The sequence below is a fragment of the Gracilinanus agilis genome, chromosome 6 (genome assembly GCF_016433145.1).
Source record: "Gracilinanus agilis isolate LMUSP501 chromosome 6, AgileGrace, whole genome shotgun sequence".
Taxonomy (NCBI): domain Eukaryota; kingdom Metazoa; phylum Chordata; class Mammalia; order Didelphimorphia; family Didelphidae; genus Gracilinanus; species Gracilinanus agilis.
The window spans coordinates 64,268,182-64,286,485 of NC_058135.1; the positions used below are offsets into that span (position 1 = coordinate 64,268,182).

At 37.1% G+C, this 18,304-nt stretch overlaps 1 protein-coding gene across 10 annotated transcripts in view; it reads right to left on the minus strand.

The window, feature by feature from the left end:
* SORBS2 (sorbin and SH3 domain containing 2) overlaps nucleotides 1-18,304 on the minus strand; it is a 120,799-nt gene that overhangs the window by 50,665 nt on the left and 51,830 nt on the right. For 6 of the 10 annotated variants that reach the window (XM_044681159.1, XM_044681158.1, XM_044681157.1 and 3 more), the window contains 3 exons: nucleotides 5,154-5,203; nucleotides 3,666-3,853; nucleotides 53-1,636 (listed from right to left, as the gene is read on the minus strand). In XM_044681159.1, the coding sequence (XP_044537094.1) occupies nucleotides 53-1,636; nucleotides 3,666-3,853; nucleotides 5,154-5,203 (1,822 nt within the window). Of the gene's footprint in view, nucleotides 1-52; nucleotides 1,637-3,665; nucleotides 3,854-5,153; nucleotides 5,204-13,508; nucleotides 13,566-18,304 lie in introns of all 10 variants that reach the window. The other 4 variants (XM_044681161.1, XM_044681162.1, XM_044681154.1 and 1 more) reach the window with 3 other exon arrangements.

The window sequence follows — 18,304 nt, forward strand, 5'->3', positions numbered from 1 at the left end:
TGGCTGCCTCAATCACAAGACAAGATTAAAAAAAAGGAAAAAAATCATCCACCTTGGAAACACAGGGCACTATCATTTTCCTGGTAGTTGTTGTTAGTTGTATCCATGTCTTGAAAAGAGGCACTAGGAGGTAATCGTCCACAATCATTCTGGTAGGGTGGATAATGGGCAGCACCATCTTGAGGAAGGGGAGGAAAAGGCTGATGCAGGGGACTTTTTCTCAGAGCTTTAAGTGAGGAATTCCTTTCAGGAATATCTGGAAGCAGCTCATTGATAAGTCTGTGTAGAATGCTATTATCAGGCAAACTTCCTCTTCTTTTTTCAGCTTTAATTTGATCACATATGTCCTTAAGGGCAGAGTCCAGAGCATCGAATACCGATGATTTGGATTTTGTTTTTTCAGTCTGTTTTTTGGGAGCAGCACTTTTTTTCCTCCGGAAAGGCACCGGGCTTACGAGAAAGGCTAACTTCGAGAGGCCAGAGTCTATTTCCTGTCGTCTAGAATCTTCCACATTCTCTTGCTTAGCTCTTTCGTGTTTTAGCATGGTGGTAAATCGTGTATAAGAGGCAGGGCATCTCCCCTTGCAGGAGCTGATGAGGTGTCGGTGGTGGTGGTGATGGTGGTGGTGGTGATGATGGTGATGGTTGGAGCCATAGAAGCTCTCGGAGGACGTAAAGGAGAAATGATCAAAATCGCTCTCGCTGCAAAAGGACGAACCTTCCACGTGAACAAAGTCACTGACGTCGGAGATCATCCCGTCTTGGTCACTGTCTGAGAACTCCATGTGAGATCGTGGCTGTTCATCACTGGTCACTTCAATGTGAATCGGCACTAGGGTTTTGGGCTTATAGCTTCGTGGAACCTGACTCATGTGTCTCCCTTGGTTTTCTTCCTCCAATAAAGACTCAATGGAAAACCGTCGTTTTGGACACAATCCATTCTGAGGCAGCTCTAAGGTGACAGCGGACAACATTTCATCACCCAGATTGGGCATGGACTTTGACTTTTGAATTAGCTTCTCAAATTCAGAAATGCGGGTGGGCACCATGTCCCGGGGCACTTCCTCAGTTGAAGACTGGCTCCACCCACGCAGCATGCCCTTGTGTTGTTCCTTTTCATATTGTAAAATCCTGGACTTGACAGAACAAATCACCTCGGACTTCATCAACTCTTTGCGGTTAATGCGATGCATTTTCTTGTACATTTTCAAGAACCCAGGGGCATCGTGTGCTGACTTATGCCGGATCCTTGACCTGCCATTCATGCGGTTCTCAGGGATATAGGGGGAGACCCACGTCAGTGGGCAGCTGTCTTTGGAGTCCTCCTCACATAACAGAGAGCCCAGACTTTCGGACTTGGTCTGCGGGTCAGGGAAACTATCGTGGTCCTCATTCAGGAGATCATCACAGCTGCGAGATTTCATTTTGGGGGAAACCGTTTCTTCCGTGCTGCTCCAGACCTCGGCATTCTGCCGTGTCATCTGCCAACCATTCTTGAAGGTGATGGCACGCTTTGAATCATTTGGCACATCCAAATGCCGCCTGTAAGTGCTGCAGTAATCTAACTCACTTGAGGTGTGGTGGTTGTGCCCTGAATAATTGTAAAGGGATGGACATGCTTTGCTAATATCCCCACCTTAAAATCCAAAGAGCAGCCCAGCAGAAGAGAAAGATTTCCGGCAGTTAACAGGTTCACAGAGAGAAGAGATTGGGTCAGTAAATAGCAGAAAGCAAAGAACAGAGCAAGCAGTTAGTGTAGTTAAACCTAGAAACAGTATATAGATCGTTTAAGCAAGAAGAAAAATACGAATCAGATCAAGCTGGAGAACTATTAAAATTTCATTGGTTTTCTCATCTATTAAATTGTATTCAACAAACTTAACAAAGCAGTAAAGAATTAGTGACTGAGAAATCTATTCTATCTAGAGCTATGACACTTATAAGTCATTCGCCTTTTTTCCTAAATGCATTACGTGAAAAAACGTCATTGTCTATTAAACTGATGGCAGGGCAGAGCAATTTTGTAAAAGATAGTCTGTAAAAAGATTGAAGGTCTGTAAATTTGGAATTGTACCAGCAGATCAAGTCTTATTATTAGCTGTCATTAGTCATTATTATTACTCATTTTTAAAATAAAGCCAAATGTTAGAAAGTTAACATTCAAAAACAGTAGCATGCACTTAATAGGCTCAAGAAGACCTGAAATTGAGTCTAGCATTAACTGTAGATAAGTAGAATGAAATAGTCCTTAAAATTCTACTCAGAAAATTGGAATTGGCCTCTTTATGATCAGTTATGTCGACGAAGGACAGGGTACATATAGCGACAGATCATAATATGTTCAAATCTAGTAACTGCCAGGGTGGATGCAGCAGGACCTGGATTTGAACCCCAGCTTTGTGACTTAACTGCCTATGTGACTACAAAGTTATAAAACTGTTTCGGGCCTCAGTTTCTTCATCTGTAAAATAGAGAGTAGGACTAGGCAGCTTCTGAGGCTGTAGATGTGTGAATGTCAGTGGTACTAACCAATGATTCTCTCTTCTCTTGAGAGGGATACCATGCCTAAGAGTCACTTAACAGGACGACTCTCACCATAGCTTAACATCATTCTCTAGCTATTAAAAATAGGTGATGATATTTAATGTATAAGCACAATCGATCCCTTTTATCTTATTAACCATTTAGGTTGGGGCTTACTCACTCAGTCAGCCATATCCCTTCACAAATCTGAAAAATCTCTGCCTTTCTGGTTTAGCCCTGGGGATGGCCACAACCTATGCATAGTTCTGTTCCCCAGTGTCCAACAGTAAATTGGGTATTTAGGGAGATCTTTTCATGCTCCAGTCCCCAGGAGGCTCAGTAGCTGTAGCAATAACAGGCACAATGGTCTCCTAGTGAGTTGAAAGAATGAATATGTCTCCCTGGGTGTAAAGTTTCCTAAGATTATGGAGTGAGAGTTGGACACAAGGGAAAATGAGGCTTAGTGACTTGTGAACGCTACAACTGAATTTTGAAACTGAGCATTTCTTTTAAGTTGGATTTTTATTTTAAAAAATATGATGCCATCTTTAAAAACATGCCACTGTGTATTTGTAATGAATGAATCAACTTCAAGACTTGCCATTAATTGCTTAACAGCATCCTACTAGATCGTCCCAGGTTTTATAAATAAATACCAAGAAACTGAAAATTTAAGAGGATTTGTGATTGGTATTATGGGGCAGGGGCTCTTATTTCCCACTTACACATGAGGATAATCTTAAAAATTGTAGGAATCTTTAAAAAAATTCCAAACCTGGGAATACTTCAGCATTATTTTACAAACAGACTATTAATAAATCACACAGTACTTTCAATTTGAGTTTATGCATGAAATATATTTATATATGTATATGTGTATGAAATAATAGCCTTAAAATAAAAGGTTTAATAGACATTATGCAGGCAGGAAAATCCTTTTTATTAATTGATGTTTCATCAGCAAGAAATAACTTAGAAATGAAGCCTCTTCTTTTAAAACTTAACACAAGACATTTCATTCCCAAGAATGTGTTTGACTAGCCACAGAAATAAAAGCCAACACTACCTTGGTATTTGTTTTCACCAAGAACTATGCAATGAAATTAGCAAATAAAGTAGCTGTTAAAGCACTTTTCTCTTACCTTTTGCTCTTGATGGGGAAGAAGGAGAAGAGCCAGTGAAAATTTTTGTAAGGGTTGAGCTTGGACCAGGGAGATCTGCTCGAGTTGGGCTGGCTTGGTTTATATTTTGATCACCTACACTTCGCTGGTGACCCACAGCAGGCTCACTCTTCCTCCTTTTTCTGTAGTCACCAGTTATACTTGCAGAGCTAAGTAAACAGACAAAAAAAAAAAGGAAAAAAAAGTGGGGGTGGGGGAGAACCACATTCAGTTTAAAAGTTTTCACTTTCTGAAAACCTGAAGGTAATATACTGATCCTCTGAATAAGCCAAATAGGTGGTTCCCTGGAGATATAATTACTAATCCTTTTTCAAAGTTTGAAATCTCACCTGTTAAGCCATTTATTCATGTGTATTAAAACTTTCCCTCTCAGTGATCGCATTTTAAAAATGGAAGGACTCTTGGTGTTACTTGACAGTGCATTAAATCAAATATTTGGATGAAAATCAATTTGTCAAAACATGTCCTTCCTTGGCATCTTTTGAACTGGAAGAACAGGGAAAAGCAGAGGGAAAAATCTCTAAAAGGAAGACCAATTTCGCCTTTACTGTGTTTTTGTTTAGAGAATCAAGATATTAATTCTAGCTTTTGAAGCTACTAAATTTAGCTCCACGTACTGAGGCTACATTGCTATAATCCCAAAATATCCAGGTGAAAATCTAAATAAGCAATACTTCATCCAGCATGACACTGCAATGAAAATGATATTGAATTTTAAGACAGAGGAACAGAGTTCAAATGTCACTTCTCCTATTTACTACTCATGAGGCCTTGATATCTTAATATCACTGGGTCTCTGGCCTCTTATCCTGAAAATGAAGAGGTTGGATCAGTTGTCTCTTGAGGTCTTTTCTATCTGTCCTTTTCTGATGATGACCTATATTGATTATCTGGGTCTCATTTTTACCAGCTTTAAAATGATTACTTTCCATTATATAAACAGATTATATTATGATATATTCATGATTGGGTAGGTGCTTTGAAAGAAGTGTTAGCAGAGTTTTTATCAGAAACATTTCTCTTGGCAATGCTGATCTGGACCTTGATTCTTTAGAGCAGTGGTTCCCAAACTTTCCCCCTTTCCAGAAAAAATATTACTTAGCACCCCCTGGAAATTATGAAACTATTTATTGAACTCAGAATAGAATGTAATACAAAAAAAAAGTGTGGCCATCACCATCCCCCGGATCACTGTAGCACCCACTGGGGTTGATAGCGCCCACTTTGGGAATCACTGCTTTAGAGTAAAGAAGGTTAGGAAGCAAGCCTTCATTTTTCCAAGGAGATCTAATATCAACTTCAGCTAAAAGGAGAATCTTGTCATGAATTCAAGTGATTTGAATATGACCAAGATGGGGCAATCAACCACTTCTGATTACTTTTTCAGGTGTTCAAAAAAGAAATAAAAACCATGTTGAATGGGTCACTGAAAAGGCAATTAGTTCTTACCTAGCAGGCCTTTCCAGACTGCGGTCTAAGGAGGTCTGATACAAAGAAGCCTGTAAAAACAGAATAATGGTTCCATGAAGCTTAAAAAGTAGAAAAAAATATGTTCACTTGTTTGAGCTCATGAAATCAGTTTTACCGAGAAGAAACTATCAAAATCAAGGAACACAAAAATACTATTCATCATAATTACATAAATGTACATTCCCAAAGGGAAGTCATGTGTTTAAAAATAAAGGTTTATAATATTTCTTCTCTGCATAGTTTCCCTTTTAAAGTCTTGTGGTTGTAATGCACAATATAACTCAATAATCCACAATATAGTCTCTGTTTGAAAAATGGAAACTTGGCAACATTTCAAAAACAATCTCTCATCTAGTCAAGAATATTACTCTTATTGACAAAATTCTATTAACCAAATAAAAAGGAGACGAGGCTAGAAATCATTTAGATATTTGTAGTCATTGCTTAGTTCTTGCAGAAGATGATGCTTTTTGCAACAGTTTAATTATCGCTTTCTTTTGGAATTTTGGAAAGGCAGAATATAGCCAACAATAAAACATGTTTAACCTTTTTCAACATGTATGTCAAAACAGACCCATAACTTCTTAGGTATTTCATACAATCATGGAGCTTTATATGATCGTGGCTGATATCTGGTCCATCAAGAATGAGAAAAAAAATCCCCAGTATAACATACCTGACAAAGGGTCATTCATCCACTCTTTGAAGACCTCCAATGAGGGGAAACCCTCATGAGGCATTTCCTTCCACTTTTGGGTAGCTCTAATTGTTAGGAAGTTTTCTCCGACCCAGGCCTAAATTGACCACTCTGCAACTATTGGCCATTGATCCCAGCCTCTGAGGCTGGAAAGAACAAATTTCATCTTTTTTCTATGTGATGCCCTTTCAAACATGTAAAGATAGCTCTTTGTCACCACCACTCTTGTGGTGTCTTTTCTCTAGGTTAAGTTGTTCTAGTTCTTCCAACCAGGTCTCATATGACATGTTCTCAAGACCCCTTGGCCATCCTGGCTACTTCCTTCTAGATATTCTTTATTTTAATCAATGTCCTTTCTAAATTGTAGCCTTCAGAACTGGATTTAATCCCGCTGATAAGTTCTAACCTGGGCAGAGAACCAGAGAGATTATCACCACCCAAGATGGCATCAGGATTTTTGGCTATCCCCCATCTCTCAACCTCCCCAAACCGCAGAAAACTCAGTTTCCTCAGAAATGGAAGATAGAAGTCAATTCAAGATGTTACAGAATTTCTAACCCTCATTTTAGATGTGAATTCTACAGCTAACTTTGAGACCAGAGGTGCATAATAGACATCTGAATCCCATCTTTTAATTTTTTCACCTGTTCACCTGGAGTGTAGTAATTGGTTATCAAGAAAATTTCCAAAAGTTAAGCAGCAAGAGAGATTAGAAAATAGACCCCTAAATAATTATGTGAACTATATAATATTTTAAAAGTTATACTAAATATGATCTTGAGAATAAATTTAGTTTGGAACCAGTAACATCTTGCTCTTTGTTCTCTTTGAGGATCATGTTTTCAATTACAGATAAGTATTCTACAATACACTGAAAAATAATGGTGACAATATATTTATTACCAATTTAAATGATCTATTTTAAATTAGTGTCATGAAATGTTAAAGCTTAAAACATCTTCAGAGATCAGATATTTTTATGGATGAGGAAGATGAGATTCAGGGAAGTCAATAGTCAAATTAAAGAGCTATCAAAACTAGAACTAAAACTTGGGTCTTATGAGTTCCAACTAATGTTTTTTTTTTTTTACTATATCACACTAATATATTTTATCATATCAATAATGTGCAGTAGAAAACAAGTGAACATATAACCCCAAATGTCCCCAGATTTTTAATTTTAATTAATAAATTGTCAAAATTAATATACATTTAATACCAAGTTTTTTCCCCTTCTCATTACCATATTCATGTACAAATTTAGATTGCCATTCCACTTTTGCAGGAATAAATACTTGCCTATAATAAGCTAAATAAGTTAATTGAATCTTATGTAACTGTCTAAGAAATGAATCTTGATAAGCCACAAGTCCAGAGGATCATACCACTTGAGTTTGGACAGAGAAGTGATGAACTGAAAAATCAAGAATGGCCAATGTAGGAATTTGTGTTGCTAGATTATGTGTTTGTTATGAGGGATTTTATTTTATTGTACAATTGGGGAGATATAGGGAAGTAGAGATAATTAATTCTTTGTAAAGAAAAATATATAAAATATTAGCCAAATTTGAAAAAAAGAAATTAATTTTGACTAGAGAAAAATAAAAGGAGTCTTTAAGAACATCTTTTCACTAATTTGCAAGGTTAAAAAAACAGCATTCCCTTTTTCCCAAATGGAAAGTATTCTCAGAACATTTTGGTCCATAGTTTTATAAGTTTAAATAAGCTCTTCAATTGACTAAACTTTTTCTGTATCCTGAAAGAGTAGAACACTAGTAATATGAACATGGTAAAAATCAATAAGTACACATTATTTTATGTCATGCATACTTCATGGAACAAGAACTCAATGTGATTTGGAAGACAAAATATTGTTCAACTCCTTTGTTTTAGAGATGAAGAAACTTAGAGCAATGGAATGACTTGTCCATGATCATGCAGACAACAAATAGTAGAAACAAGATCTGAACCCAGGTATTCCTACCTCAAAACTGATCTTCTTTCCACTATCCCAAGCTATTTGATAGAAGACTTGCTAATAATATGAATGAATTTATTGCATTTTTTATATGGAATTTCTCTACCAGTAGCCAATGCAGATCTGAAGACAATTTCCTTAGGTTAGCTTTGGTGAAATATTGGCACATGTGCCCAGCTGGCACTTGGGAAGCTGCTCTGTTCACCCTGTTCCCAGAGCCCGAGGACATTTTTTGTGTGACCCATCCCTCTGTTAGCCACCCAAAGCAAGCACTTTTTCCTTCTGATCTCTCAGGTAATTGGGGGGATGGAGAGGGGGGAGCGGAGTTCACAGGTAGTTTGAATTTGCCCTCTGGGAACTCGAACTTAAAAACCTTCACCAGTGCTGCCTTAGGTGGTTGCCTGAACCATGGAAACACTGAACGACTTGCCTGGGATCAATCAGCTAGCCAGCATCAGAGAATGGATTTGAACACAGGCTGTTTGGACCCTAAAACCAGTCAGACAGTAGTTGTCTCCACATGAAGACATGTTGTTTCCATAAATGCCAAACATAACTTCATGTCTGTTTTAACTGACAGAATAATAATGTTTTCATCTTGACCTACCCAACCCCAAACCTTGACAGACATAGACCATTCCTGCAACATCTCAAGTTATCTGTAATTTCTGAATGGTGGAGTTGGATCCAGCAGCCTGGGAGATAATGATCTTTTCCCTAAAGCCAGTAGAGCACAGACAGCAATCTAAATTTTTTCTCAGGATACAGTGGCGCTTGAGAAGGAAGCTGCATCTCCCTGCTGTCCATGGGACATCTTGTGCACAAAACGGTTAATGAATTAACCAGAATTAAGCTGCCACCTCTCCAAAAACAAACTGGATTGAATTCATCAAGATCCAAAACGTGTGAATGATTTGTCACTGCATGGAAATGGTAGTTTTCAATCATATCCTGCCAGACTACTTACTTCTCAAGTACATTTATTTAATGAAAGTCACCTAGAATTAGATTAAGAGGAAAGGAGGAAGGGAAGGAAGGAGGGATAGAAGTTGGGAGAGAAGTTTTAAGGAGGAAGGAAGGCAGGCAGGCAGGGAGGGAGGCAGGCAGGAAGGAGGGGAACAAGTATTTCTATTGTAACAATTATGTGCCAGTCATTGTGATATCTTACAATTATTATCTCATCAAGTCTTCACAACAACCATGAGAGATAGGTACTATTATTATTCCAATTGTTCAGTTGAGGAAACTGAGGCAGACATAAGTTACATGACCTTTCCAGGATCAATGAACTACTAAGTGTTGGAGGCCAGATTTGAATTGAGGTCTTTCTGGCTTCAGGCACAGTATTCTATTCACTGCCCCAAATAGCTGTCTTGTAAGATAAAATAATTCTAGAATGACAAACTAGAAATTAACTTGAAGATGAAATGATGACACCAGGTTGTGGGGGGTCAGGTGGATAGCTTATTGATTTTGTTCTGAGATTTTATATCATATTCTTTTACTAACTACTATTTAGAGTTGGTCTTTTTGATAAATCTCCAAAACATTTGATAGCCTCTTTTATTCTCCTCTATAAATATTACTGCTATTAAGTGTTTCTTAGGTCTTTGCTTTTTTCCTTTGGACTTGGGATCTAGAGAACATATAAAAAGAAGTATGTTAATTTATCAATAATAACTGGGGTGGCTTTGTATTGTTACCATCTTTATATTTTTGAGCCTACATATTTTATTAGCATGAAAAAAACCCCTTTGTTTAAATTACTGATGGAATCAAGGATATGAAAGACAGTTTAGTATAGTGGCTGAGGTGTGTGTGGTGGCTTTAGACTCAGAATGATGGGTTGAAGTTCTGCTTTGGGGCAGCAGTGGTACCATGTGCAAGTCAGTTAACTGTAAGTTATATACAAGTTGCTAAACTGCATTTTTAGAAGAAGCTTCCATATTTGGCATTTCCCCTTATACCAATGGAATCACAGTTCTGGGGAACAAAAGTGAGGGGAAAGCATGCCAGAAATTTTCCTGAAGAAGAAATGGGACAGAATTTTGTCTTTATTGAAGTCCCTGAAAATATTTCCTTTTCTGTTATCACAGAAATAGAACATGGACAAATACAGATCCATTTGTAATTGTTGGTTTCTTTGTTATTCTTAAGTCCAATAATTGTGTCCCAAAGTGGTGCTTACAGACACAGGAATGTATTTAAGAACATTTCTAGCTGTATTCAGTTCTCACAGAATATGGGATCTTTCTATCCTTTGGGGGATTTCTTTGGAATAGTTTAAAGTAGTTGACCTAATGTATAAGTGCATCCTTTGTAACCATACATCTTTGCATTTTTAATTATCTAGTGAGGAATAAAATTATGTAAATATTGGTCAATCCAGGGGCTAAAAGCCTCCTTGGTGGCAGAGGGTTAATAGTTAAAGGATGACCCACATTTATCAGTGTCTAAATAAGATAATCTTCCCATAGCATCCCTAATGAATAGTTCCCCCTGAATAGTTGAGCTTCCACTTGAAAATCTTTAGTAAAGTACACTACAGCAGCCTCTGACACTTCCATACAGCTCTAGTCTAACAGAAAGTTAAGAAAATTTTCTATTTAGCTGATATCTACCTCTCTACAATTTCTACTCATTGTCTCTAGTTCTGCTCAACAAAATATGTCTACTCCCTTGTCCATATAACTTTAAAAATACTTATCATTAGTGCAATCATCAAATTATGACCTCATCAAAGTATCTCCTAGACCAGTGATGGGCAAACTACAACCCGCGGGCCAGATGTGGTCCCCTGAAATGTTCTATTTGGCCCAACGACATTATTCCTAATCTGACAAATACAATGAGTCGGATACAATACAAGGAAACTTTGAAAGAGTTGCCTTAGGAACAGACTGACAGATGAGCATTTCCTTTCCTTTGGCTCCTTTTTAAAAAGTTTGCCCATCACTGTCTTAGGCTATTTCACGTTAATATTTAAGGAAATTTATTGTGTTTTCAGTTTCTTCAAATAAAGGACATATATTCTTGTATTTGGAAATGGTATGTTCTTTCAATGAAGATAAGACTCTTTGAATGTAGGTAGGATAAAGATGGGTGCCATCACTTCATACCTTTCCTTCTAGAACTGGAAGCATAGGAAGTTTCTCTATTAGGGTAAAGTCAGAATTACTTCTTATTTCAAATATCGTATAATGAAGAAGTAATATGATTCATGGAAAAGAGTGGAAGATTTGGAAACAACAGAACCTGGGTTTAAATCTCTGTTCTGTAACGTACTACATGCAAGACCTTGGGCACATCACTTAACCCCTTTTGACTTGCACTACCTCAGCTTTAAATGAGGGATAAAACTGGATGAACTTTGAGGACTATTTTCAACTCAATCTATGATTTTAGGAGGCTCAAATATAATTATGAAAATTATAAGATGGGGAATACATTCCCCATCTTAAAAAGAAATGAGGGGGCAGCTGGGTGGCTCAGTGGATTGAGAGCCAGCCTCAGAGACAGGAGGTCCTGGGTTCAAATATGGCCTCAGACACTTCCTAGCTGTGTGACCCTGGGCAAGTCATTTGACCCCCATTGCCTAGCCCTCACCACTCTTCTGTCTTAGACCCAATACACAGTATTGTATCCTATAGGTAAGGGTTTTTAAAAAAGGTAAGTATTAAAAAAATGAACAAATAAAAGTTTGAGTATTTATTGATTCTAGTAAATAAAGTAACCAAGTCTCTAAATGTCTCAGAAAAAAAAGAGACTTTCTAACCAATTTTAGGTTACAAAATTATAATCATATTTGCTGAAAGTATTCTCTACTGAAATTGTGTCCGGTCACATTATTTAAGAGAGGAAAATGTTATGTTTTATCTTTCTTTTAAGTTGGCATAGTATAGTACATTTCTCAGAAACCAGCTCTCTTCTTCTATAGCTTCATGTCTACACTTTTGGTCACTACTATTACCCTGTGATACAACCTATACAAATTGGCCTCCCACTTTCATGGTCAGCATGCAAATTACAGCTCAAGTCAGACAATGAGGCCAATTATGCTCTAATTAATATTTATAGTATTATTTTAAAAGTTTACTGTTAATTTTAAACCTACCAATCATATACACTTATTAACATTAAGGAATAATATTTGAAGCAAGATGGAAAAGAATTCTCATCCAGGCGAAGATTACTGTCAGCTCTTAATCTGCATTATTTAACTAACTTTAGTTGCTACTTAAACATCAACCTCAAATATCTTTTGGGTTCTTCTTTGTTATATTCAGGCAATTCTTCATCACTAAAAATGACCAATTCTTCATCATTCAAAATCCTTCACTAGATCCTACCATCCACACTAGTTATTGCCCTGTTTCTTTCTTTTGTCTTTTCACCAATGGCCTTAAAAATAAAAACTGTCTATTCTTGTTGCTCCTACTTCTTCTGATTCCCTTCCAAAATCATGTGGAATCTGCTTTCTGACCTCATGACTGAAATTTAACTGCTCTTTTTGAATTTATCAATACTCTTTTTGAAACTGAAAAATCTGATAATTTTTTTTCCCTCAGTCCCCAGCCTTCTTGACCTACCTGCTCCATAACACTGTTGACTACACTCTCCTCCCTGGGCTTTTAGACTCCCCTCTTCTGGTTTTTCTCCTACACATTTTATAGCTCCTTCTCACTCTCCTTTGTTGGCTTGCCAACCATATCACATTCCTTAATTGTGAACTCTCCTCTAATGCTCTTTCCTATGTCCTATTTTCTTCTGTCTTTACAGCCTTGTCAACTCTCCTTGATTTAAAATTATCCAGATTGTACAGATTGCTCACAGATTTATATACCCAGCCTCAATCTCCCTCCTTAGCTTTTGTCCTACCTTACTAATTGCCTTTGTAACAATAAAAACTAGATAGCCAGTAGATAGCTTAACCTCATGTCTAAACCAAAAATTTCCCTAAAAATCCATTTTTTCCTACAAGCCTTGTATCTTTCTTTAGAAAACACCACTCTTCTCCCAGTTTTCCAGGCTCATAACTTTGGTGTTATTCTCATTTTCTCACTCACTGATATAACCACCTTAGCTCAGTCCCCTTTTTTTACTGAAAAAGAAAGAGAATCCCTTTTCATTCTTAAAGATAGCTATTTTCACTCTTCCTTCTCCAAGTATTCTCTTCTATGTACCAAGGCTTACTAGTTCCTTCTACCTATCCTTCTGTGATGTAGTTTTCAGACTTCTTCTCATACTGGTTGCCATCTTTTCAATTCACTAAAGTTTATTAATGTCCTTCTTAAAAGAGAGTGCTCCTAGTACAATACTCCAGGTATCACCCGACTATGGGAGACTACAACAGGACTACAACATCCTTTGAACTGAAAACTATGCACTATAATAGGATGTTATTACATTTTCTTGTGTGCCACATCACAGTATCAATGAACACTCTTGGCCAATAAAACCCTTTGGATCTATCGTCCCTCTCCCTCAGATAATGGACTCTCTTGACAATAATATTGCAGGGCATAAGGCAATGATTTAAAACTTCCCATTTAGAAATGGTAGGAAACCTACTAAATGATGGTCTGTGGAACAGGGATGTGCAGAATCACAGAGCATTCTGTAAGATCATATTCTGAAGAAGAAAGAATGATTCATTTACCTCTTTGGAAACATCAGAAGAATGGTCCTGACCATAATCCAGAGCCTTTTTAGGAGGCTGGGAGTGGATGCACCACATAAGCAGAAGTGTAGAGATGGAATGGAGGAGAATCAATGGCAGCAAGGAATGAACATGGGGAAAAGGTGACATAGTTAGAAACCGTGTGGAGAGCATCAGATACATACAAAGAGTGATATGAATGTAGCCAAATGGAGATAGGCTGAAAGGAAGAGTGGAATTCTGGTAAACATTTTCAAGCACATGACAAAAATGTTAGTGATTTGCTTAGTAAAAAACAGTTCACTCAACTCATCAGATCAATGTTAGCATTTCAAATGTTTGCCAAGAGAGGAATTCAAAGCATATTTAAGAAAAATATATTAGAAGAAAAGGCGTGCATTACATGCTGGTGAGTTTCCACTTAGGATAGAAAATTACTATACAAAAATGCTGAGATTTTAGTCTCAGGACATACGTCTGCCTAATTTTATCAATTGATTCATTAGTTACAACTCAATGCAACACAAAACAAGAGGAGAAACAATTTTTTTCTCTCTTTAATTAATTTGATGCCAATATGTAAAGTGGAAAAATCCTATGAAAAATTAAGCATTTAAAATAGAAATGTATGAGGAAATAGCATTCATTTATATTAAATTTTGATCTACTTATATAAAAAAGGAAACTACATTGGTGCTAATTGTAGATGTCCTCTTTGGTTTAAATTAGCCAAACACCATAATATCTACTTGGAATCCAACACACAGACTTTACAATCTTGGGTCTAATATATAGAAGAGCCATGAATGTGAAGGTTATCCTTTTAAAAGGATGCTGAGGGTACATTTAGAAAGTCTATCTGATACATTTCATATGATGGCTTTTCATTTCTCAAAAGTGTTCTCTGAATGAAGCTGCAGTCTATTCCAGAGATAGGACTTGGCTTGACAAGGTCCCCAACACAGGCTGGGCAAACTCCCATGGATGCTGGTTCTTTCCTCACCACAACTGGGAAACTGATGGTGAGAGAATTCTTCTCATCCCTTTCTCACAGCCGAGGTAACTTTCCCATACCTCTATGTTAGAGCTGATTTAATTTCATTTTATTTTTTAAAGTTTTATTAGCAATAAACTAACATAAAAAAACTAGAGTGAAAAAGGTGTTAAGCTAACTTCAGCCATGTAGAGCTGATTTTAAATGAGTTTTCTAACCCCTAAACCACCACTTTCCTCATAGCTTTGTGATCACAAGAGCCTCCTTCCAGGACTAAAACTCAGAGATGATATTGATGATGATGATGATATTTATGACGTGTTTTAAGTATTTGCAAAGTAGTTAACATATCTCATTTATCTCTACAACCACCCTGAAAGGCGAGTCAATGCTCTTTCCACTTTATAGATAAGGAATGTGAGGTTGAGAGAGATTAAGTAATCTGCCCTGCATTGTATAGTTTAATAAGTATTGGAGGGGAGAGGCAGCTAGGAACTCAGTGGATTGAGAGTCAGGCCCAGAGATAAGAGGTCTTGAGTTCTAATCTGGCCTCAGATACTTCCTAGCTATATGACCCTGGACAAGTGACTTAACCCCCATTGCTAGCCCTTACCACTCTTCTGCCTTAGAACCAATACACAGTACTGATTCTAAGATGGAAGGTAAGGATTTTTTTTGAAATATCAGAGGCAGGGTTCAAACTGATATCTTCCTGACTTGTTCTATCCACTTAGTAGCTTCAATCCTAAGACATCCCATATAATATCATTAGGATGCGAGAAAGACACGAGTACATTACACTTCCTTTTCTCTCTTCCTGTAGTTGCTAAAAATGTGTAAACTGGGAAGATTATCTGACAGGTCACTAGGCAAATGTTTTCTGCAAGTAGTCTCGCCCTGAATGTAATGGGAAATAGCACATATATTTTCCATTTTATATAAGTAGATCAAAATGGCATGTAAATAACTTGTTATAAATGCTTAATGGAGAGACGTGATCTCAAAATTCTGAACTAAGTTTCAAACTAGATATAGTTCAATTATTTGTAAGAAATTTAAGAATAATCTGGCAGTTAAGTCAAATCACATAGAAAGTGATCTTGCACTTGGCAATAAAACACAAGTCTTTGTGAGAGGGAGGAGAATCCACAATTGGCATCTACCCAATTCTATATTGGCACTTTTGTGTTTATCATTCCGAAGGACATTTTCCTAATGTTCATATGTTAATTTGCTAGCCTCACTTACCGGGCGTCCAAACTCCAGTTCTGAAAAGAATTTATACCAGGGTTCATTTTCTAAATCTATGTCATCTGGATTTATGCGATCAGTCTGGAGCAGATATGAAGGAAAAGGGAAGGAAAAGGCAAACTGAGCCAAGTGATGGAAATGCTGTGTGACACCAAAAACATCCATACAGGCACACACCACAAGTCACAATGAGGGGAGAGAGCAGGGAAGGAATAAAGGAAAACAAGTGATCGTGATGGGGCTTGGTGGCCCAAGAAGATCATCACAGAACATTTTTTCCCTCTCATTATTTTGAGGGTTTTTTTTTCCTCTGAGAATGAAGCATTATCATTTCTCTCCTGAACTTTTAGGCATTTTAACATAATAGAATAGTTGCAACCTAACAGCATAGTAATGGTACTTATGGATTTCATTCATTCTTTCTCTTAATCATTGAACCTCACTGACTACGGAGGGTGCAAGGGTGTGCCCAGATGTCTTAGAGACAGGGTAGATCTTCTGCTAAGAAATCTAGATTCAGTGTATCACCAGATGAAGGACCCAGGAGAGCTACTTAAATCTATTACTTAGGAGGTCGCTGAGATTTCTCTCCTTTCCTCTTTAGGACTATCTGTCCCAGAGAAGATGAACAAAACTCAGGGAGGTTCCATGGGTTAACAGGAGGCATAAACTAGGTGTAAACCAAATCCCAAATGGATTCCTTGTTCTGCTATACCATCTGTCTCTCCTTAATTAGAATGCGGTGATGAAGAGGGAAAAAAAAGAATGTGATCTGTATGACTATGATTCCCTTTCTGAAAGACTCCTTGGCACTCCTTCCCTCTTTGTGTTTGATTAACGAGGCCTAATATTTATGAAAAGGTGGAAGAAAAAGACGCAGAATGAGATTTTGACCTAAGGGGCACATGGCCCACACTTAGGATCCAAATATCAATAAAACAGCAATCTGAAGTCTTAGAGTAATCTTTTATTTTTGAGTAGATTAAGACTCTGTACCTATCCCAGCCCAACAATGTATAATATCACCATTAATAACCTAAATCTTGGTGCATACTGAGCAATTACTGTGAAGGGTGCAGATAGAGTTTGTGCAGCTCTAAGGTTGTGCGAGAGATGGTTTAGTCATTCTCTCTTTGGTCTGTGTAGGAAGGAGTCAAAGTGGGCAATAAAAATGGCACAAGATTTGAGCACGGGGTTTGCTCTCCACATACTGTCTTCTTTCAGAAGAAAGAAATTCATTCTTTTACCACCTAGAAACACAAAGCAATATTACAAGAAATGCATTATTTATTCATAGTCAGAACTAATGTTTATATTGTACATTTTTGCTGAAGTCATTATCTTTGTGTATATATACATTTATACATATATATGTATTTACATATATATACACACATGCACGTGTGACCTTGGACAAACCACTTGACGCTGCTTGCCTCAGTTTCCTCATCTGTAAAAGGAACTGGAGAAGGAGATGGCAAGCCACTCTAGTATCTTTGCCAAGAAAACCACAAATGAGTCTAAAAACCACAGATGAGTCTAAAAAAAGAACTAAAAAACAACAAAATGTGTGTGTGTGCATATACACATAACTACACACCTACAACAATATATATGTATTAAAATATATATATTTGTATTTTTGTATTTAAAGTTCTCTCCTACTTAGTGGAAAGACCATTGACCTAAGAATTAGGAAACCTAATTTTAGTCTCTTCTTGTTCGCTTTTTTAATCTTACCCAGTTAACTTGTTTTTTCTCAATCTAAATTTCTTCCTAGGTAAAATGAGCACATTGGGCTCGATAATCTCTAAATTTTCTTCTAGCTTTTAACATTTGAATAGTCTCTAATTATTATAATTTCGTTGAATACTCCAGTGGATGCTAATGGATAATGCCAATGTTTTCTAATTGATTTGCTTCTTATAAGTAGCTACTAAATATTACAAATATTACCCAAAGAATGGGAGAGAAAAATGGACTTGAGGACAAAAGGCATTGAGAAAACACAAACTGCTTCTCTTTGGGGAGTTATAATGTCCTCTAATATACCTTTTTCAAAGCTTTTGAATTCAAGGTAGTTGACTGAATGGATTTATATAGGAGAAAACGAAGTTAAATTGGGTGCTTAAGATGTTATGTCAAAGGGCATTGATGAGTTCTTTGAGAATTATCTTTTTCTGACTCACTATAAGGGACTCTGATATCAGGGCTGTGTAGTCTTTTAGGATAAACAAAGTATAAAAACCCCTATCAAATGTTTTAAGCAAGTCCTAGGTCCTTAAATGTCTAGAAGCACAAATAGTAATCCCAAGAGCAAAATGAGTCTTTTATGGTCAATGCTGTAGTCTAGAAAGGCAATTAAATGGCTCTCTGAGTCATTGCTAAAAAATCTCACTTCTAGTCTTTTGAAGATCTTGGAGATTTCCTTCTCTTGGAGTGACTGTTTCAATGCTGGGATAAGTGATGCCTCGTTTTGTAAAACTAAGAGCCTTTGGATGGTTAAAGAACAACTACAACTTCACTACCGGTTATCAAAAGTTGTAGGGTT